The sequence below is a fragment of the Suricata suricatta genome, chromosome 7 (assembly GCF_006229205.1).
Source record: "Suricata suricatta isolate VVHF042 chromosome 7, meerkat_22Aug2017_6uvM2_HiC, whole genome shotgun sequence".
NCBI lineage: Eukaryota > Metazoa > Chordata > Mammalia > Carnivora > Herpestidae > Suricata > Suricata suricatta.
The window spans coordinates 22,444,738-22,468,602 of NC_043706.1; the positions used below are offsets into that span (position 1 = coordinate 22,444,738).

At 41.1% G+C, this 23,865-nt stretch overlaps 1 protein-coding gene across 6 annotated transcripts in view; it reads right to left on the minus strand.

Moving 5' to 3' along the window:
• Positions 1-23,865, minus strand: part of FARS2 (phenylalanyl-tRNA synthetase 2, mitochondrial) — a 511,516-nt gene that overhangs the window by 149,912 nt on the left and 337,739 nt on the right. For all 6 annotated transcript variants that reach the window (XR_003910723.1, XM_029944535.1, XM_029944536.1 and 3 more), the window contains one exon: positions 4,493-4,644. Coding sequence is in view for 5 of the 6 variants with exons in the window: in XM_029944535.1 (XP_029800395.1) it covers positions 4,493-4,644 (152 nt within the window). In the remaining variant the exon portion in view is untranslated. The remainder of the gene's footprint in view (positions 1-4,492; positions 4,645-23,865) is intronic.

Below are 23,865 nucleotides of genomic sequence, written 5' to 3' on the forward strand. Positions count from 1 at the left end.
GCTCAGTACGCTCACTTCTAGAATCTCAGCCCTAACCAGACCCTGACTATGGATTCGTGGACTCAGGAAAGCGTGAGGACTGTGTGAGCAGCATGTGCAGAGTAAGCAGCAGACCCAGGAACATGGTGGAACTCTCTAGGAGGCTCTGGTTTGCAGACATTGCCGGGCAGTGCTTGATGCAGACGCCTGTGCATTTTCCTCATCACCCCACTCCTGGCAGTCAAATCCAGTAAGTTTTTTAAATTCTCCAGTTTCTAACTCCCAAAAACCTCTGCCTTGAGCTTAACCCAAATCTGTTTTATTTGAGCCTACTTTATAGTCCATTTCTGCAGTTCACAAATAATTGGTGGCATCCCCAAATGAGGTGTTAGTGGCTGAAGACATTGGTTAAGTTTCCTTCTGCTCTTCTTTGCTCTCTCTCCTACCCTGAGCTAGGAAATATTTTAAGCAACTGTGTTACAGCAGAAAATAAACACCATTCACCGTAATTCCTTCAGCTGCATGGACCATGGCCAGAAGGGTGTCAGGCAACAGGTACCCAGTTTGTATGTTGACACACATATTTCCCGAAGTTTTCTCATTATTCAGGGCATGCATAGAGCACAATATTGCAAAGGTATCAGAGTACATGTGGTGACCACGGCTCTCCTCTCCAAAGTAATCACTCATCTATTTTTTGTAATATGAAATCTGGAACTATAAGAACTCTTCTGCACATTAAGTGGATTACAGATTAATTGGCAAAGATGCTCTGGAAGAAGGTTCTGAATGGCAGACTAGAACAAAATGTCATCTTCTTCTAACCTGAACAGTTACTTCCTTCAGTGTGCAAACTGTTATTTGTAATCCCCCCAAAATTTGCCCATTTGTCTAACATTATGAAATTAGGTTCATATTCAGTAGTTTATGTCCCCCTGAAATATCTTAGGATCTGCTCATTCACAAAATGATACCTAATTTGTTGAAAAAATAACACATGCTTTGTTCAACTACTTGTTTATATCGAAGAGTCTCACTCACCACTAGTATTTCTCAGCTTTTGATGTTAGAAGAAAGGGGCAGAGGTCTTTGGAACGTCTAGCAATATTTAATTTATGGGTAAAAAATAAAGTAAGTCTTGAGTTCAAGATATGCACCGATGAGTGCAAGGTCAGGAGACTCTACACATGCCACCACCCAAGTCCGAAACTCTTAATGGGAGGAGAACAGGAGGGGGTCAGGGTTCCTCAGGTAAAAAGACCTATGAGAGGAGGATTTTAGAATATGTGAAGGGGGATCAGTTAAAAAAAAGTATAGGTGGCTGCCTCCCCTGAATCAGGGATCGGCAAACCATGGGCCAAATCTAGCCTACCACCTACTTCTGTAATTAAAGCTTTATTGGAACACAGCCATGTTTGCTTGATTTCATTTTGTCTATGGCTGCTTTCATAACAGCAGAGGTGAGCAGATGTTACCTCAAAAGTAAAAATATTTACTATCTGGCCCTTAATAGAAAAAGCTTCCCACCCTCCTGCCCTAGGTATTTGCTGAGAATTTTTACGCAGCGAGCTGCTATTACTAAATAATGTGTCATTTTCTGCAAGTATGTCCTTTTCGTCAGGGCTATAATAGCAAAGTTTACCTTTGGTTGTCAGTAACAAAGATCCAAAAAAAGTGGCTTCAACAAGATACTTAGCTCACGTAAAAGTCCAGGGCTAAATTGACACTCCAGCGTCATACCCATACCCAGGCTGTATGAGACACAACTTCCATTGTGAGGTCACACCATGGGCCATAATGGCTGCCAAAGTACCAGCCATTACATTCACATCCAAGTAGCAGAAAGGAAAAAGGACAGCCTCAACCCAACTTTTCAGGGAAACTAGTGGAAACACCATTAAACACTTCTACTTAAAAATCACTGGCTAAACTTGGCCACAAAGATACACTTAGTTATGGTGGAGGCTCAGAAGTGCAGACTTTTAGTTGGCTGGCAAGTTGCTTAGATAAAAAATCAAGGTTACATTATTTTTTAAAAGGGGGATTGGATATCAAGAGATAATTGGCAATGTCTGCCACGAGAAGCTTGCTCCAATCACCAAGCCCCTTTTTAAGATCGGGGCACACTCTGGGCAGGCCTTCAGAATAAGAGTCCTTAAATATTTGGTTAACATTTATTTAAAAAAATAGTAAAATCAGTGCCAATTTGGTTGGTTGGTTGTTTCCAAATTTCCAATCAAAAGTATGTCTCTTTCAGAAAGAAGTGGACAAATTCTCCTTGCAACAGGTAGTATGTGGTTGCATGTACAGACCTGCATAAACAGAGTACTCTTTGGCAGTCCAATGATTTTTTTTTTTAATGGAGTATCTGCTTGCCTGGTCTGTCCGTGGTCCACAGGACCCTGACACTACTTCACTCTCACTGCTGTTGCTCCAATTAACCTGCCCATACTGCATTTACCAGAACCACTGGAAGTCACCTACAAGGAAAACCCAATATTTGCCCCCTCCCCCAAACCACACTTACTCCCACATCCAGACGATAACATTGTTCTATAACCTTTAAAATCTGATGATCTTAACCAGAAAGGGCAACTCATCTAACTTTGACATTGTTGATATGAGAGGCAGAGTTGCAGAGCTAAGGCAATAACAAGAAGCAAAAGCTTGAGAAGTAAAACATTAAGAATGGATTCTGAATCCTTGATTCCAAAGGATTTTCTACATATCAAACAACAAAAGGGAAAAAATTGACAAGTCATGTGCTTTTGGTATATCAGTTACTACCTTAGCAATCAGTATTATTCCCATATTTTTCCCCTCCTCGAAAGTCAGTAAAGAGAATTTCAGTACCAACATGCAAATTCCTGGAAATTTCTCTCACATAAAAGTCCCAGGCTGAATGGGTATTCCATTGTGTCAAAAACCCAGGATGCTCCATACATTCTATTTTCTGTAAAGCTAAGGGGCCAATATCATCTGCAAACTCCAAAGTAGATTTAAAGGCTGCCAAAAGCAGCTGAAATCAAGTAGAAGCCAATAAGAGGATGTGAAGAAAAGAAATACACACAGTGGCATTTCTCAGAAAACACCAGCAGAGATACCTTTCCCAGAGCTGAGGGTTACGACCTAAATTTCAAAATCTTTGTCACTGAGGTAACACAGGTGAATCTTTTGTTTGTAAGAAGAGAGGATTTGGGATGGGAGGCAGAACTACATAAAGAATCAATGAGATGAATGAGCCATATTTAAAGAAAGAGTTGATTTCTCAGCAATGGAGGGGAAGAAAGCTGTAGGGTTGTGAAAACAACTAGCCTGAATGATCACCCTGCCTCTCTCTGCCAAGTCAGCCCCCAACCTCACACCTCAACTTTGTGCAAAGCTGGTTCAGAAAATCCAGTGGTGCCTGAATATAAGTAACAAAAAGGCAATCATATACATACCATAGATACATCAATTTAAAAATCAAGGAAAATATAAGGAAGATGGCTGAAAAACTCACTAACAAAGAAATCATAGAAAAAAAATGTTGCCATTGGATCATAAGAAATTGCTGGCCGAATATCTTGTAATAAAACTTTAAAAACCAAATGAAGCAATTCTTCTGTGAAGCAAAATTACAAAGCAGAAATAGAGAGTAGATGACAAGAAAACAGAAAGAATGGAAATGTGAACTCACAGAACTCAGAAATGGTGGGGAAAACAAAGTAACCAAAAATGGAAATGGAATGTGAGCAGGGAAGAAGAGACCACAGAAAACAGTAAGAGACAGAGAAGGTAGCAATGAGAAAAGCATTAAAAATGAAGTGGAAATAAAGAGTTTTAAAACATTAGAGAAAAGCTGACAGGTAGAGAAGTCAGACAAAGAAGAGACTATTCATGTATAACTGGAATCCCTAAAGAATGAAACAGGATAGAACAACGTATCAGAGTAAATGCTTAATGATATAACCCAAGAAAACTTTTTTAAAGCCAAAGCAGAGTCAAATCTGATTAGCATAAGACTATACCCTCCCCCCCCCCCCCCCCCCCCCCCCCCCACACCAGGGCAAACAGGCCAACACTGAGATGGATCCAGAGCTAGGACCCAACACAAGACCCAACAAAGCTTTATCCTAGGACCCAACCCAGCTTTGGCATGTGGCAAAACTTCGTAAATATTTACCAAGAGACTAACCAAACAGCTTCTGTTCTACAAACTACTCTGTTCCTAGGACGTGATATGGTAAGAAATAACTTCTAAAAGCAATACTCAAAAACTCCAAGATCTTTAAGACATTGTTTCATATATTTTTCTTTATGAAGGCAGGAAAGATTAAATATGTATTTTAGAAAGATTTTCAGAAAGGACTGATATAAAAGTCTTTCCTGGTAAATGATATGTTCACTATAAATTCTGGAGACATTTTGTATCATGTGCATTGAGTTCCAGCAAAATTTCATTATATGTTTCCACAGTCATTTTTCACAGAGAAACAACAAAGCATAAAATCAGAAAGTTTTTTTTACTTACTTTGGATGTTCAAACTTGTCTATCAGATCAACTTTTTCCACCAGGTCTCCTCCAATTGTTCGTACTAAATCATAGAAATCATTTTCTGTATAATTCTCAGAGGGTAACCAGAATGAGATGTCATTTATCACAGCAGGGTATTTGCTAAGAGGCTAACAAAACAAGAGAAAAAAGATTGACTTGTTAGTTGGATGAGAATGTTTAAAATTTTCATGGAAAGTTATACTTGGCTAATTAGGAAATGCTGGTAAAGCATTATTTCAGCATTTGGATTTTCAGGGCCAAAGTGAACAGAAAGATAAAGCCAATATTCAAAATTAGCAAATTCCATTATGAATGTTATGGATTCTTATCACATTTGCTTGTAACATTACCATATATTATATTTATATAACCATTAATGTTCAATTTAGTATAAAGCAATTTGAATATATCATATTTCAGGGTTTTTTTCCATTTGAATACTAGAGTATAAAACTTCACATTTAATTAACAAGCGATTCATTAACTTCCTGTGATATTTTCAGGAAATCGTTTTAATAGAGAAATAACTAAAGGCTTGTCAAAATTGATATTTCAATTAGTAATGTCATTCTTTGTTAGTATTTCTAATTATTAAAATAAAAAGCTGGGATGATAAGTTGTCATTTGGGGAGTTATTTTTCAAATTACAGTTCTAAAGATAGTTAAACACAAATGTAGCCATTTCCCCCATTTTATTCTATTTTTTCCAGTTTATTCAAGTTCATCATTATACTGGATATTTAGAAGTAGATGCTTTTAGAAGCCGCTGCATTTGTTTATATGGCTTATGCAGTGTTGGTCTATAAGTTACTGCCACGATAAAAAGTGTTTTGTTATATAACTATGAAGTCCTAAGGGAATGTGTGCTAAAGTATAAATCTGTTAGAAGAGCAAATTCATAAACTGGTTTACACCAAGCCTGATATCACTAGAAACCCTTTGGTGAGTAACTGATCAGGAAAAGTATAACTTTTTAAATGGCAAGACCTCTGAAGAATCAAATACTCCAGCAAAATATGATTATTCAACTTGAAATATCAATAAAGATGTCAGACACACATTTCAAATAAACGTTATACAGCTACCATCTAGGTGCTTTTGACAGAATACCAAGGCTCCTGAAAAACATCCTTGGTTTTCTCTCCCACAATAAAGTCAGAATCTTGTGGTAAATCATCCCTGGGTTAATGTAACACCAGGACAGGAGTTTGGTGGCTACACAAATTGTTCTTCCTTTGGACACTATCCTCCTGCTACTTCAGGAACATGCGAGTTTAGGGAGATTAGATAAAAGGCTGACATTGTCAAGAATTAGCACGATATGTCCTCTTCAGTTGATCCAAGCTGAGGTACCACTGAGCCCTAATGACAGAAATGGGAGGTGATCAGCTGAGCATTTGTGTAGGCAACCCAGTGATGACAGGAAACATGATAGTAGCATAATGCTGTCAGCCAAAATATGGGCCCCCAAGACATTAAAAAATACATCTAACAGTAAAAAATACAGTTTTAAAACCAGGGAGAAAACCCCAGAATATTACACTGCAAACTAGTTCAAGCTAACGAATTATATACGGCAAGTTTAAAGTAATGGTTTATCTAAAGGAAGCACTCACTATGCTAACTGGTACATGTTAAATGTGCAATACCTACCAGTGACTTCTGCTTTTTTGAGGGGGACAATAAATTTTTGTTTTGAAAATAAGATAACCATGGATCTATGGTCACTGGAATGTAGGCTTAGCCAGAGATGTTAAAAACTAACCAGGGGCTTCCCACTGCTCTTAGGATAAAGTTCCCAATTCTTGAAAAGTTTTCTAGCTCTTTCTGTTATTCTCCAGGCTCTCACACCAGCCTGGCTTATTTGGTTTCTTGAACACACTAAGCTACTTTCTCCATATACTGCTTCCTGCCCTCCCTACTCTACTGGTTTTTTTTTTTTCATTTTTAATGTTTATTTATTTTTGAGACAGAGACAGACAGAGTGTGAACAAGGAAGGGGCAGAGAGAGAGGGAGACACGGAATCTGAAGCAGGCTCCAGGTTCTGAGCACAGAACCTGACATGGCGCTCGAACCCACAAACTGAGATCAAGACCTGAGCTGAAGTTGGATGCTTAACCAACTGAGCCACCCGGGCGCCCCTCTACTTCTGATCCTCCATTTCCACATTCATTTCTAACCCTTGCACACTCCATTAGTCCCTTGTTACGGCAGCCTATACTTCTATTTCATATTACCTTTCATTATTGTAATTCTGCAATTACTTTTGAGGGTGGGGTGTGTATTTTTTTTCACCCCCAAATCTCTATTACCTTGCAAAATCCCCGTAGCACTGTAGGTATTTGTTAAGAGCACATTACAACACTACCCCATGTGAGCAACGTCTACATTACAGTGAATCAATTTAGCTGCTCCTTCTTCTGTAACCAGATCAACTAATGGACATCTAAGGTCAATAAGGCATACAGACATGCCTCCACCTCTGGCTGTGCTCTGATGAAGGGACAGTGACTATGTGGGAAGACAAAGAAGAGGTGGACAGGCAAAGTGGTCTGGTAAGGATTTGATAATCCATAATCCCAGGAAGATAATTTTAGAATTGGAAAAAACCTGTTAACCTAAATAAAGAGGTAGGCTGAGGCAAGCGTGAATTACCAGAAACTGAGTTCATTCAGGAATAGCAGAGGAATTACAATTTGGAAAGTGCATGCTGCCGGAGAGTCCGCTGAGGGTTTGGGGCAGGCTACATCAATGGGGAGGGCGTGCAGAGAAGGCAGTCTTGCCAGAGTCTAGGCCGTAAGTACCCTGGCTGGAGGATGGCGGAAAGTTCCCGGGCAGATACTCAGCGGTCAGAAGAGGGAGTCTGGTCCTCTCTGAGTCAGGCATTCACAGGGAGTCAGACTCTCAGGAAGTATGTGTGAGTCTCCATTTATCTTTATGTTCCATTTTAGACTGAAATCCTTTCACAGACCTTAACTAGCAGCAGATATTATTTTTGTTTTCTTATTTCTTTTCTTGATCTAGATGAACAATGTCTATTTTATTAGTTTTATCAAATAACCACAAATTGATTTGTTCTTTTGAGATCCTCTCTATAATTCCTATGGGTTTTTCTTTTAAGAATTGAAATAGTGATCAAAACAAGTTATAGTAGAGACTTTGAAAAGTCACAAGTCAATAATATGAACTATTTAATAACGAGTTTGAAAACTTGGGTTAGATGGTAATTTTCACTCAAGACAGAAAATTTAAACCAATGACACTGTATGAAATTGAATTAACAGGCAAATCTTACCAAAAAAGCATTAGACTCAGATAGTTCATAATATAACTTTAGCAAATATGTAAGGTGAAGCAGTCCCTTTAAAATAGATTATTTCATGAAACAGAAAAGGAGGGAAAACTAACTACTTTCATGAATTTATAAACTTTAAGCTAAAGCTGCATAATCACAGAATAATTAAACAAATCATAGACCAGTTTCACCTTACAACCTACATAAAAAATCCTAAAGGTAACTTCAGCAAATATAATTCAAAAATCACACATACACAAAAAACCCAACAATTCAATAATCATACAAAATGACCTAGGGGGGTTTATTCTTAAATACTGAGAATTATTTGAAACCAAAAACAATCTATAATCAATATATAAAGAAAAAAATCATGATTTTTTCATGGAAAGGAAGTACATGTACATGTAATACATGTAATACTTCATTATAAGAAAAAAAAGTTTTTGGCAAACTATAAATAGAAGGCAACCTCCTTCCAAGATGTTTATTGAAAACCTACAACAAACATATTTAATGTTAAAACTTTTGGATGCACCCCAAATGAAGTCAAGAGTAACTTAAGGATGCCCACTCTCAGCCTTGCTGGGTCGCATTATAAATCCTAACCAAGACAGGAAACAGGAAAAGCTATGAACTCAATGAACTGGAATGGAGTAAGCAAAATTCTGCGATCCTAAACTTGAATTTTCCTTACTAACTATGCGATTTGGACAGACTGCTTCATCTCTGTTTTTTATTTCCTCATCTGAAAAACAGGCATTATTAGTATTGACTTCATATAATAATGACTACATATATGTCATTATATTATACACAGAATCCAGGAGAGTTAAAGTGAATGAACTGGAAGTATATACATCACTATGGCTAAAAATTCAAAAATATGTTGAGTTTTTAAAAAAGTAAGTTGTAGGGGCGCCTGGGTGGCTCAGTCAGTTAAGTGGCCAACTTTGGCTCAGGTCATGATCTCGTAGTTCCTGGGTTCGAGGCCCGCATCAGGCTCTGTGCTGACAGCCCAGAGCCTGGAGCCTGCTTCAGATTCTGTGTCTTCCTTTCTCTCTGGCCCTCTCCACTCATGCTCTGTTTCTCTCTCTGTCTCAATAATAAAATAAAACATTTAAAAAAATTTTTAAGAAGTAAGTTGTATTAAGATGTATTCATTATAATAGTTAAAGAAGTTCAAAGACAGGTAGGCAATAATATCTATGTGAGAATTGTGTTAAAACAGATGTGAGAAGGGGGGTCAGAACAGTGATTACCTCTGGGGAAGAAAGGAAAGTATTCAAGTAGAGATTTTGACTTTATCTTTAAGAGGCCAAAGTTAAGGTGCAACCTTGGATTCCACAGCAAGTGCACTGAGTGAGCTCTGCACGTTACAGGTGTTGAGTCGTTTGGGGCACAGGCGCATGACACGCCCCAGCGAGTGAGGTCAGCCAATTCAGAGTTTATTCCGTTCATGAATTCTCTTGTAAATTCTGTTCTTATCAGAGAGTAGCAATAAATGCCACCCCAAAATATGTCACTTTGGTATAAGGTTTATTTTGAGCTGATACAAGAAAAGCTCTCAGCCACCTCCCTTCCCCCCACTGGCTAACACAACACACACACACACACACACACACACACACACACACACTTTGCCTAAAAGCTGGGAAGAAAGTTTGCAAGAGTTGCATCTCCTGTCTCCAATCACTGGAGACAACTCTAGACTCTTATCAGCCCAGAGATAACACAGAAGAATCTACCCAACAAACTTTACTAACAGGCCTTTATCTTCCATTAGTCTCCCACATGTTTACCTTTCCATAACTTGCCACCCCTGGAGACTCAGGTCATTTTCATTGGCAATGTTACTTCTCTAAATATGTATCGTTCTTTTGCTAAGTCGTTATATAAGCTCAAATACAAACCGAACCTTTGAGTTACTCATCTCTCATACTCGTATGTGTTACGTGCATGATATACATGTTAATAAACTTGTTTGTTCTGTCTTTTGTTGCAGAGCACCAAGAGACACCTAAAAGGGTACATTGTCCTTATATTTATTGCATTGTGGCTACCTCTACGGGGTTGGAATAATACCCTTATTTTATTAAATTGAGCTAATCCTAGGAATCTATGAATGTTTTTCAGTCTGTCCTTTTTAAAACTTCATATCTTTGCCAATTACTGATACTTCCAACCCAAGAATTGTTTTATTGCCTGTTCAGGGTTAGGGGACAGAATAATCATGGAGTTACGTGCCTCCCTAACCCCAAGTCCCCCGACTGTATTAAGCACCCCTGTTACATTCATGTCTCTGGTCATTATGTTCTCCAGGACAGGGACTAATGTCTGGTTCACCTGGGTAGCCCAGCAGCTACACAGGAATAGCAGAGGAATTGTAACTCAGGAAATGCATGCTGTGGGCAAGTCTGCTGAGGGCCTGGGGCAGGCTACACCATCAGGGATGAGTGTGCAGAGAACACAGTCTTGCCAGAGTACAAGCAGTAAGTTTACTGGCTAGAGGACGGCAGAAGATTCTACAGTGCCTGGCTAATAAATGCCAATTGAACTCATGTTGAACTGACTCCACTATGGCGTCTATGTCCATACTTCACAAATTTTCCAGAATAGTTTGGATTTTTAAAATAATGATTACGGAGGTGCCTGGGTGGCTCCGTCGGTTAAGCGCTGACTTCCGCTCAGGTCATGATCTCACAGTTCATGGGTTCGAGCCCCACATCCGGCTCTATGCTGACAGCTCGGATCCCAGAGCCTGCTTTGGGTACTCTGTCTCCCCCCTCTCTGTCTGCCCCTTTCCCAGTTGTGCTCTCTCTCAAAATAAATACATAAACACTTAACAAAAACAGTAAAAAAATAAAATAATTATGGTTCCAAAAAAGACAATTCTCCATGCCATCCAGATCACATGAATTTGGTTTCTGAAGCTGTTGTTATGCTTTCCGTTTTTGTTTCTTTGAAGTTGTTTTGCTTATTACATTTTACTCTCATGTCCCTTTAGTGTTTCCATCACCCTTACTTCCTTTTAAAAGGCCCTCTGATCTCTTCAGACCCGAGTCTCCAGAGTTGCAGATGAGAAAGTTGTCAGCTAAAGTGCCAGAGTCACATACTTAGCAAGAGACAGATAAAAGTGGGGCACATTTCTCCTCTGTTCCAATTATTTTCTGCTCGTATCTTCATTATTTTTCTTATTGTTTAATTGACTTTATTCTGTTCTTTCCCCAGCTTGTTTAGGTTAAAGAGTACCTCATGTATTTGGGGGGTTTTCTTTCTTTTAAGTAAAAACATTTAAAGCTATGAATGTTCCTCTAAATACCTCTTTAGATATATCCCACAAACATTGTCTTTCCTTGAAATTTTCTTCTTTCCTGCATTCTATTGGATTGACCAATTTTTAAAATTATTCTAATAATTTTTCCTCTTTGGGTTAAAAATCTGTAAATTGTATGTCTATTCTTTAAATCTCTCTGTCACACACACACACACACCCTTTAATAAACTTATCTAAAGCTTAAATTTATTTAGGAACTCTATATTATTCTTAAATAATACAGAAACCTTAGTTTTTTAAACAGCTCCTCTCCCCAACTATTAGAGTTGTATCTTTTATAAAGCACACACAAACCAGTAAGTTACTTAAAACAATGATTACTTTAAGCTAAAAATTGTTATTAATTTTATATATGTCCTTTTTTGTGGGGAGACAATTTTCTGTGCAATTTCTAGCACTTGCATAATGAACATTCTCGGAAGACAGAGGTAGTCTCTCCCTGAGGTAGGGGAAGAGAGCAGATTTGCTTCTTCACCAGAATAACAAAGATAGTATCTGCCTCAGGTCAAAGATTGGGCAGGATTGCTAACAGCCTCTTTAAAAGAATGGAAGAAAAGCAAGCAAACATAATCCAACAAAGAAAACATTGTAGGGTTCCTAAACTTTATGACTGTCAGCTGTGTTCTCAGCCCAGTGTGTGAGCAGCAGCCACCTGAGCTGCTCTGCGTCACCCCTCTGGAATTTGGGGGGTTAGAAGAACCAACATGAACAGGAAGCTCCTTCTGCCTTGGTGCTGTGAGTGACAGTCCTTTGTCTCTGACTCAGGAGTCTCGTGTCTGCTGGCAGCAGCCATTAGACTGTGGCAGGCACCTGATGACCTTGCAAGCAGGGTCAAATTTGAGGCCATTCATTGTTTTTGATAGCCTTCCTTCTTGCTAATTTTTGTTCTTGTACATGAATATCCTTTAATAGTTTCTTCAGTGAAAGTATGTGGGAGGCAAACTCAGTATTTACATGTGTGAAACCCCTCACACAAATAATTTAGCGGGGCACAAAATTATAGGTTCATAATGGTCTCTCCTTGGCATTTTGAAATTTTTTTTTCTGTACCTATTATGCTAATGACACATTTGCTGTAAGTCAGTGTTGTTTCTTCCTAGGGAGTCTGTCTTTTCTTCTTGTCAGTTTTAAAGAGTTTTATCTTTATCCTAGAGGTTCTGATGACGCCTGGTGTGCATTTATCTCCATTTATTCTGTTTAGCACTCAGAATGTGCTTGCAATTGGTGGGCTCGTGTTTCGTTTCACTTTGGAGAAATTCCAGCCACTCCTCTGTCATTGTTTTCATTCTCTTCTGGAGCTGCAGTAACACATATCATGGAGCTCCTTAATCCATCTTTTTTCAACTGCTCCATTTTGAGTTTTTAACATGTACGTATTTGTGCTGTATTCTGGAAGAGTTCTTCAAAAAGAGCTTAATTTCCTAATTCTCTTCTCAACTGAGTCTAGTCTCATCTGTTTTGTCTTTATTTCAATGATATTACTCATTTCTGATATTTCCAGTTGTTTTTTTTTTTTTCTTATCTATTTACACTCCACTTCTGCCTGGTTTTGCCCATTATTCAGAATTTCCTGTTCCTCATGCTTTGTACTTTTTTTTTAAATGGGTATTAACCTCCACTAATCTCTTTAACGATGTTAGGCATTTTTTTCTTCTTTTATAAAGAATGCTTTTTGATTTTACTTTACTCTCCAGTGAATTCAGATTTTAGTTGTTGATTTAGTTGGCTGACACTCTAAGGTCCGAGTTCTTTATGTAGTTTACAAATTTGTATGTGCAGACTCATCTTGTATGGGAGACAATCACTAATGTTCTCTCCCTAATCACCTCTCCTTGGTTAGGGATTTTTTGTGGTTTCTGTACTTGTACTCAGCCCAGAATCAAGTTGGTAGTGGTGTCTGGGTTCCTACTCAATGGTGACATCGCTGATGATGCCATAGGGGTGCCTTATCTCATGAGGTTCCTGATACAGATGTCATGTCTCAAAACAGACCATAGATCAATGGAACAGAACATATGGTCAATTAATCTTTGACGAAGGAGGCAAGAATATAAATAGGAAAAAGACAACCTCTTCAACCAACAGTGTTGGGAAAACATGCAAAAGAATGAAATGGCACCATTTTCTTACATTGTACACAAAAATAAACTCAAAATGGATTAAGTACCTAAACTGGAGACCTGAAACAATAAAAATCCTAGAAGAGAGCACAGGCAGTAATTTCTCTGACAGCCACTTCAACATTTTTCTAGATATGTTTCCTAAAACAAGGGAAACAAAACAAAAAATACACTATTGGGACTGTATCTAAATAAAAAGCTTCTACACATCAAAGGAAACAATCAACAAAACAAAAAGACAACCTACTGCATGAAAGAAGATATTAGCAAATGACATATCTGATAAAGGGTTAGTATCTAAAATATATAAAGAACTTATAGAACTCAACACCCCCAAACAAAATAATCCAATAAAAAATGGGCAGAAGATATGAACAGACATTTCTCCAAAGAAGACATCCAGATGGCTAACAGACACATGAAAAGATGCTCAACCTCACTCATCATCAGGGAAATGAAAATCAAAACCGCAATGAGGTATCACCTCATCCTGTGAGAATCGCTTAAATCAAAACTGCAAGAAACAAGTGGTGGCGAGGATGTGGGGAAAAAGGAACCCTTGTGCACTGCTGGTGGGAATGCAAACTGGTGCAACCACTGTGACAAACAGTATGGAGATTTTTCAAAAAATTTAAAAAAATTGCCATATGATCCAGTAATTCCAGTACTGGCGATTTACCCAAAGAATATGAAAATACTAATTCAAAAATACATATGCACCCCTATATTTATTACAGCATTATTCACAATAGCCAAAACAGGGTCCATCAATTGATGAATGGACAAAGAAGATGTAGTACATATGTACAATGGAATATTAATCAGCCATGAAAAAGGATGAATCTTTTCAAATGGCAAGAAAAGGAGATCTTGTCATTTGTAAGAGCATGAATGGATCTAGAGAATACAATGTCAAAGAAAGGCAATAAGTCAAATAAAGGCATATGCCGTATGATTTCACTCAGATGTGTAATGTAAGAGACAATAAGAAAAAAAGACACAAAAAAATTAGACTGTTAACTATAGAGAACAAACTGATGGTTACCAGAGGGGGATGGATGAAAAAGGTGATGGGGATTAAGAAGACACCTTAACGGATTTAGAGGGGCCACAGAGGTGGCTCAGTTGTTTGAGCATCAGACTCTTGATTTTTGGCTCAGGTCCTGATCTAGCATGACACAGCCCTGCATTGTGCTCTGTGCTGAAAGTGCGGAGCCTGCTTGGGATATTTTTTTTTTCTCTCTCTGCCCCTCCCCTGCTCTCTCTCTCTCTTAAAAGAAATAAACTAAAAAAAAAAAAAAAAAAAAGAACACTTATCATGAGCACTGAGTAATGTAGACAACTATTGAATCCCTATATCATACATCTGAAACTAATGTAATGTTAAAATAAATTTTTAAGGTTTATTTATTTTTGAGAGAGAGAGAGAGAGAGAGAGAGACAGCAGGAGCAAGGGAGGGGCAGAGAGAGAGAGGGAGACATAGAATCCAAAGACACAGAATCTGGGCTGTCAGTACAGAGCCTGGCACAGGGCTCCAATCCATGAACCATGAGATCATGACCTGAGCTGAAGTTGGATGCTTTACTGACTGAGCCACCCAGGCGCCCCTGAAACTAATGTAACACTGTATGTTAATACTGGAATTAAAATAAAATGAAAAGAGGCCATGTTTCTGTCCTGCTCTCTCCCTAGAATCAAAGTTTCACTTAAGCCTGAGGTCATGGCAGCAGCAAGTTGCAGCAGTGATTACAGCCTCATTTCTAGAGTCCGGAGAGCACAATCAGCACCTGCCCCTATTTCTAAGATTTTCGTTCCTGTATGTGTATTCGGGTGTACACTCTGGCCCAGCACTGGACTCGCCCTTTTAGTGCCAACACTCCGCCAGAGCCAAAACACTGGTTTCCCTTCCCTGCTGATGAACCCAGGATGCTCCGTGTTTTCATTCCCACTTTCCACTTCGTGTTGGTCTCGTCCACAGAGATACATCTTTTGTAGGGGGAAAGGCGAAGGCATGGTTCTGCTTTTTTCATGTTCTCTTTTTAGACTGTTATCTAGCTCTGCTGTGTGTGCAAAGCAGGTAGAGAGCGGCCTTCAAAGCAACACTGACTTGACACTGCATGTCCTTACACAGTGGTTCTTAACTCTGTATGGGAGAGGACACAGACCCTCTGACAGTGTGAAAGTTCTAACCCTGGTTCCAGAACATATGTTCACAAACCCAGTTTCTGCGTGGCACTTCTGGATCCACAAACCCAGTGAAAGTCATTCAGGGAGCCAGATGAGGACCCACACTCAAAACCGTGTCATGAGTTCAAATACAGACAACTGAAATTACTGTACAAAGGGAATTTAAAAAATACCAAAATTGTTCTTACTACCATATGATGTATACACATAAGTATACAGTTTGCATTCATATACATTGTAAGGAATGTATACTTTATGATAATAAAACCACACATGAAGTCATCATTGTTTGTCTTGTAGTCACTACTAGAAATGCAATCACATTTATATAAATTTTAAAAAGTCCGCTTTTTAGAGACTGGACTAAGAAACATGGAGATAGCACCTACTTAGCAACCGGTAGTGAAGAAGGCATGAAGGAATGTTCATAAAGCACAGGCTTCATCATTTTCAAGCCAAAACACTGAGTTAGATAGTTGAACAGATACACAATTTTGACAGTTATCCATGACACCTGGTTAATAAGCTTGCCAAAGCAGCTGGGGTGCAGGGAGGGGTCTGAACAATGAGATCTGGGTGTCTCAGTACTAGTCCCTCCTAACTGGCCCCCTGCTTCAGGCTCACGTCCACATTTTAACTACAAATGTCCCCATGCACCTTCCCTCGAAGGCTCCCTTCTTACCACTTCATGATAAGCACTTTAGGCCCTCCATGCCTAGTTCATAAATATTCTCAAGGAAGATAATCTTAACTTACAGTTGGTAACACAGACGAGGACTTTTATTCTAGTTGACTGTGTTTTGACATCAAAATCTTCTTGCATGGTCTTCTCTTGTGTAAGGACACTAAGGCAGGAGAACAAATCGCTGTTCTCTACTACGCATGTTTTCTGTACTCACCACTCATTATTACCTCCACCTCTGTGTTCTTCCCTTTAGGCAAAGCTATTACTTTTCTTCTTTTTCTGGACTACTAATTATTTTGACAGTCCCTTTAACAGGGGAGGGTCAGCTTCTTCGACAAGTTCTCCACAGAGTTCTGAAACTGTCAAGGTGACTTTTAGTTAGCTTTTAACCAAGGCCAAGTTTAGGCAAAGGACTACTTTGCAGCTCTTTCAGGCACTGCTTCTCTTTTTAGTTCAAAACACACAGCCCTTGGTTTTTTACTGTAATTATATTATCAATGATTACCATTTGTGGGGTGCTAACTGTGTGCCAAAGACTGTGCTGATGCATTCTTCTTTTTTCCAAATGTGTATTTATCTATTTGAGGGAAAGAAACCACGAGTGGGGGAGAGGCGAGAGAGAAAAGGAGAAAGAGGATCTCAAGCAGGGTTAGCACTGTCAGGTCAGAGCCCGATGCAAAGCTCAGAGTCACAAACCACGAGATCATGACCTGAGCTGAGATCAAGAGTCGACATTCAACCAACTGAGCCACCCAGGAGCCCCTATGCCAGCAACAGCACATGCACCAGCACCTTATTATACAGAGCAATCCTGTGAGATGCACACGATTCCTCTTCCCACTGTGCCCACGAGGAAAATGTGGCTTGCAGACCTTAGCTCACCTGTCCAAGGTCAAACAGCCAGGAAGTGGCAGAGCCAAGATCAAATGCAGGGCCAGGCGGTGCTCTTAACATCCATGCGTTAAGGCCTCTCAGGGCTCACAGAAAATGGCTCAGTTTCTAGTACTGTTTCCAGAAGTAGTATCCCCAGCCTAATTAATAATTATGTAAATAAGAACAAATCTAACATTTATCCCTATGGTGCCTTCCATGACATTTCCTTTCCAAATGATTCACTGAACTTTTAAATTAATTATCTTGATTTATAAGTATCTCTAGAGTGTTTACAGTCTGTGTGATTGTGTTCTTATCTAAATTAACTTAAAAGTCAGTCTTACCTATAAAAACAGTGTGCACTATCGATTACTTTGCTTTACATTCCAAAGTTTCAGAGCTCCCTTACATTAATTCCATCTCTTCATTTTGTAATAAAAAAGCTGTTTATCAAATTGGGCTGGCAGGTTTGGAACGTCACAAATTCAGGTTGTTCTAACTCTTGATCCCATGCTGCCTTGGTGTGTACAGATTCTCTCACTTTGTTCCAAGGTTCTGCTTTCATCCTTAATTAGTTTCACTCAGTGCCGGGAGCGTAGCGTGTTGGCCAGAGGTGAGCACAGTCCCTGCTCAGGCAGCTTGTGTTCTGTTACTTCGCCCAGAAACCACATGAGAACTAGCAAGTTCGAAGTATTCTTCTAAACTTCCAGGTTCTCATATTTGTTCTTAATTTTTTGATAGAATTCCAGTTCTGGTTGAAGATTGACAGGAAACCAAGACTTTCCATAACGAAATGGCTTGGGACAATCATTTTGGCAGTCTGCTTACCGAATGAACTTTCCAAGTTTCTATGGCATGGTCGCCCCTCAACTATTTACTGAACTCCTTAAGAACAGAAACAAAATTTCAAATCTTTTTTAGTCCTCTCAAATTTACTTCAAAGCTCTAGACCTCTTAGTTGTTTAAAACAAACTATATGCATATGAGAAACAAAGTAGCGTTTGCTACTCCAGGTCATGAGCAGGGTAGAAGTGGAAAGCAGTGGCCCTATGTTGAGGGACCCTAGGGATGCAGAGCAGGATGTCACGGCCCTGCCTGCAATAGCTTCTAACTTAAACAAAAGAAAAAAGTAAACCTCAGAAATATCTGTTCAAATAAAATATCACGTGTGGCTCGAATTAAAGAAGGAATCACAGAGAGAGCGGGGGGCCTGTGGTCCAAACCACCCCCTCGGAGCACCGGCAAAGCGCTGTACACAGAATACTCACGTGGAAAACGTTAAGAGTGTCTTTCTGGGGGTGATGAAAATGTTCTCAAACCGACTGTGTGGAGGGTTGCACATCTCTGCGAATATACTAAAGACCACGGGATCACACAATTTCAGTGGGTGAATTGTTCAGTTATGTGGCTCAAATCTCAATACAATTATGAAAACAAGAAATGGATAAATAAACCTCCTGATCAAAAAAAAATAAGGGTTCTGGAAATGGAGAGCTGAAATTTTGTATTTAGTCTCTTCATCATAGCTTCCGAACTTAGCAAAGACTTCATCTCTTACACTCATTTTTTTCAGGTTAGATCATTAAACCTTTCTGAAGCCGGCATTACTTCTGCCTCCAGGGCTTTCCTCTCCGAGGTACATTATCTGTACCAGTTTTGCCCAAGTGTTTAAACCTCCCATTAATTGTCTGGTCTGGATCTTCACAGCCTTGTATAATCACGATAGTTGAAGTGAGGTCACTTTTGGCTTCGTGATTGTAATTTTTCCCAGTTACTCATGTTAACTGGGAGGCAAGTATTTCCCTCACGCCTCAAAGAAGTGAATGGGGGCCCCGATTCATGCCATCTGATTCTCCTGTCTCCCTTCTGTATTTGAAAAAAATACAAAATGGGACACTAGGTTTCTAAGTCTTCAATCCCAAATTTAACCTCAAAATGGTACATGCGAAGAGCAAAATCTCTGTGATCACAGTTTCTTTTTTCCGTTTTTTGCCTCAGTGTGCGCAATGCTGCTCCCATTCTGTTAGGGACTACACATGCCAGGAGGTAAAACCCAGGGCCAACTAGAAAATGTAACTTGAACTTGCCTGAGTTCATACAGAACTAGCCTTCTGACTATTCCAGGGTTCAGAGGAAAATAGGCAAAACAAAATTTAACCTCAAGAACTTAAGACATCGAATTTCAATGGCTTGTTCAAAACTGGAGTAAAGATCAAATTTCAGACTCTCACCGACAAAAAGGTATTTTGTAGAGCAGACTCTCTTGGATTTGACCTTCTGTCTTTCTTTCTCACCCTACATTCTTTTCCCCACACTACTGACTGCTGGTCCTTTTAGGCCAGATCCTTTTAGGTGTTTTAGGTCATCAAGATCCCTTGATACTACATATTTTAATACTTCTTCCTGACTTCATAGCAACAGACCCCAGTGAGCAGACACCCATCCTGTGTCTTAACGTTTTGTTCTCCATCCCTTTTGGTAAAAGAAAGGTCTAGAGGAGGCGGGTTAGGCTAATTACTTCTGAGAAACAGTTACTGATTTGTTTTTCCTAGAATATAATCTAATATCAACTCTCAGCCATGGGGTAGAAATGGATAGGGGAAAAAAGGTTGTGATCATCTGAATTTTTAGGAGAAAACACTGTAGCTGCTCTGGGCAAGGAGAGCAGGGGGAGGAGATGAAATGGGGAGGAGGACAGGAGGTGCAAGGGCCTGGGGACACCACGGTGGGGTGGCGGTTACACTGGTATCCGCCGCATTAGCACACTTCAGCGTGTAAACATTATTTTTCAAGTATCAAATATTGATTTTAGATTAGATTTAAAAATTTAGACTTTTAGATTAGATTAAAAAACTTAAAGGAAAAAAAAGGGTATCATTGCCTAGTCATTTACCTGGAGAAATTGTGTAACAAAGGGAAACACTGGCCAGAGATTACGCATTCCTATGTTAAAAAGAAATAGTTTTTTTCCATATTTAAAACTAAACGTCCAGCTGTTACTGCTGGATTCTATTTCAACAAAGAAAACCATGAGTTCAGATTCTGTATATTAGGGACACATGTGAAGCACTATGTTCTTTTGCACCAAATCCAAACCAGTCTAAAACTTGTGACCGAAAAGCTCAGAGGGCAGATGTGATACTTCATTGAAGGTAAAGAGAATGTGAATGTGGGGTTCCCATCGAGACACCTCCACGCAGGTGATCAGAGAAGAATTCACACGTCAGGGAGACAGGGAACAAGACAACTTCACCAGGCACCTCCTACGTGGCTGCTCTGACACTGTCCCCGCCACCGAGGAGCTCACGGACTGGAGGGGAAGAGAACCGTAAGAAGCAGGGTGCGCACAATGTGGTCTGTGCACTGGAGCCCAGGGAAGGCTCCCTGGCCGCGCAGAAGGAGACCCGGCCGTCTTCATAAATGTGGCTAAAAGCCTGAATGGGACCGTTACCTTACCTCTCCCACTCCTCAGAGAAAAACGCATTTTCCATCCACTAAATAAAAGTAAGTTAAGTTGATTAACATAACTAAAACATGGGGGCGCCTGGGTGGCTCAGTCTTTAAGTGTCCGACTTTGACTCAGGTCATCATCTCACAGTTCATGAGTTTGAGCCCTGTGCTGACAGCTCAGAGCTTGGAGCCTGCTTTGAATTCTGTCTCTTTCTCTCTCTGTCTGCCCCTCCCCTCCTCATGCTCTTTCTCTGTCTCAAAAATAAATAAACATTAAAATAAAAAAATAAAATAAAATTAGGGGCTCCTGGGTGGCTCAGTCGCTTAAGTGTCTGACTTCGGCTCAGGTCGTGATCTTTGGGTCCATGAGTTAGAGCCCTGTGTCCCGCTCTGTGCTGACAGCTCAGCACCTGGAGCCTGCTTGGATTCTGTGTCTCCTTCTCTCTCTGACCCTCCCCCCCTCACACTCTGTCTCTGTCTCTCTCTCACTCAAAGATAAAATTTAAAAAATAAAATAAAATACTAAAACATGGGGTGTATATGAAGAAGTTTTGGGCCATCTGTCATGTCAAAAGCCAAACCTGACAGGGAGACAAAAGAGATGAAAGACTAATTTCTGGAGAAGACGCTGCCATAATAAAACACCCACCGCACCGAGGCTGTGGTTCCAGGCTGTGCTCCTCTATGTGGACAAACTGCCAAGCTCTCTGGGCCCAGATTTCCTCATCTGGAAAAGAAATCACTTAGCACCTCACATACTGTTGTCTCTCAGAACTGTCCCTCGTGATGCCACAGAGGTACCCTGAAGAGCCTGGGCCTTGTCAAGTGCCTCTGAGAAATGCTGGGTTTCACCATCTTCTGCAGGGAAACCTGCCCTTCCTTCCCCTCAGAAGGCTAGGTCTTCCTAAATTGTAGACTCAAAGGACCAAGTGCAACCCTAATGTTTGATGCCACTGATTACACGAGCCTCGCCCCCAGCCAGAAAAGTGGCAGCGGCGTTTGCCAAAAACACCTGTGTCCTGACTTTCAGGATGGCCTGGTGTCACCTCCGCTCAAATCACAACCCTTCAGAATGACCTTGGGTTCCTTGCCACTTTCAATAAACATTTAAAGATGAAAAAATAAGCTTCTCGGACTTCCATCAAATAAACCTTATGCAATGCTGCTGAGGCTCCAAGCCAGCAAAACTGTCACTCCAAGAGGTAATGTTCCAGGCTCATTAATGATTAATATCCATTATGCAAAGTAAATCAGAATGTTTTCGTACACGGGATTGACCATGAAGGCCACTTGTGATATTTCTTTTTCTCCAAAACAATCATATCTGCTGGTTACCTGTACGGGTCACGGGGTTTTTCACTTTCATGTGCCCACCCTCACAGTGGGTTAAGGCAGATGGTTTGTCCAGGTTGTGAAGATGGGGAAATGGAAGAGCAGAGGCTGCAGTGCTCACGGGTGCACGGGTCCTGAGGGAGTGTGGGGGGTCCTGAGGGAGTGTGGGGGGTCCTGAGGGAGTGTGGGGGAATCCTGAGGGAGTGTGGGGGAGTCCTGAGGGAGTGGGGAGGGTCCTGAGGGAGTGTGTGGGGGGTCCTGAGGGAGTGTGGGGGTCCTGAGTGGAGAGGAGGTCCTGAGTAGAAAGGGGGGTCCTGAGTGGAAAGGGGGGGTCCTGAGGAAGTGGAGGGGGGTCTCAACCCAGGTGCAGGTAGCCCCCAAGTCTCCGATTCCTCCAGGAAATCACACCGCTGCTAGTGAAGGGCCGTCCTCCTAAAGGCTGCCCTGCACACGGAGAATGACGGTCATGCTGCCCTTCGCCTTCACCTCGTAGGACCCACCTCGTCCTTTTTGAGCTCCAGCACACCCCTCAGCCCCAGCAGACTCCCTGGTAAACTAGGAATGATATCCTTACCTTGCCGAATTATTATGAAGATTAAATGGGCTAATATAGATTAAAAACCCTTATAAATTACAAAACACCATATAAGGTAAGGTATGATTAATTATCCCTTCCATTGTGTTTTGTAAGCTTCTTTAGAAAATCACCAGACTAAAGACACAATAATGGCTTACCATTTAGTTGCTTACACATACCAGGCCCCGTTACCTTACTCCCCCTTCAAAGAAAGTCTCTGCGGGTGGTCACTCAGCGGGCACAACTCAGCTCCGCCACTTACTAGTTTCTGTGAGGCTGGGCAGTTCCTTTGTGTCTCAGTTCCCCATGTGCAAGACGAGGATCCTGCCGGGGGCCCCTCCTCCGGGTGCTGTGCAGATTAGAGGCATCGGTGTACGCACAGCACATGGTAACTACCTGAGTGTACAGTGCCTCGCCGCTCCCTCATTTGTACGTGGACCAACCATGACTAAACCAGATCCTGCTGTTTCTATCTCTTCGTGCTGTGGCACTTACTAAGGTCTGTAATCTGGGAAGAGCCGACATACCTCTGTGCGTTATGTGATTAAAAGTGTCTGAAAGGGCAGGGGCCGTGTCTTCTCCCTCTTCGTGTCAAGTGTGGCGCCTGACACACAGTGTTAATATCTAATGCGTGTGGGATTGAATTAGAAAGCCTTGGGGCACCTGGGTGGCTCAGTTGGTTGAGCAGCCAACTTAGGCTCAGGTCATGATCTCATGGTTCAGGAGTTGGAGCCGTGCATCAAGCTCTGTGCTAACAGCTCAGAGCCTGGAGCCTGCTGCAGATTCTGTGTTTGGATTTTTCTCTGCCTCTTTCCTGCTCACGCTCTTTCTGTCTCTCTCTCAAAAAAAAAAAAAAAAAAAAGAAAAAAAAAGCCTTGTGGCTCTCTTCCATGATTCCATGGTTGCTAGTCTCGCCAGCCTTGATCTGGCTGTGGTCCCAGGGCAGGTGGTTCCTGGGGCAGGGAAGCAGGAAAAGGGGGAGAAGGGCAATTCGAGAAATGCTGACCGGGAAAAAGGACAAAGGTGGAGCTGAGACATCGTTGCCCCTCAGGCACGTGCAGCAAGGATCAAGGGATAGATCCCTGCTGGTAGAGGAATGAGAGGGTTAATACACTGCAAACAGAAACACCAAGGGCCTTTTTAGACTTTTGTTCTGGAGAGCTAAAGGGTCAAACGTGGAGTGGAGAGGAGGAAACAAGAATGGGATGTTCAAGACTTTTGAGTTTTATTAAGGCTCCAAGTGAGGAAGGAGGAAGGCCCTCCTAGGCTAACGGAGCAGAGTACCGACCTCCCACGCCAGTGACTGAGCTCCTGCTCTGCTGTGAGAGGACAGGCTGGGCTCTGCAAACCGCATCCCCAGAGGGAGGCCGCAGGGGGGAGGGGGGAGGCAGGAGCAGGGCCTGGCTTTCCCTGCGGGCTCCTGCTGTCAAGCCCCAGCAGCACCGCTTGGGCACCACCTCCATGCTGGCCCTGGTGGCCGCGGCCCAATCC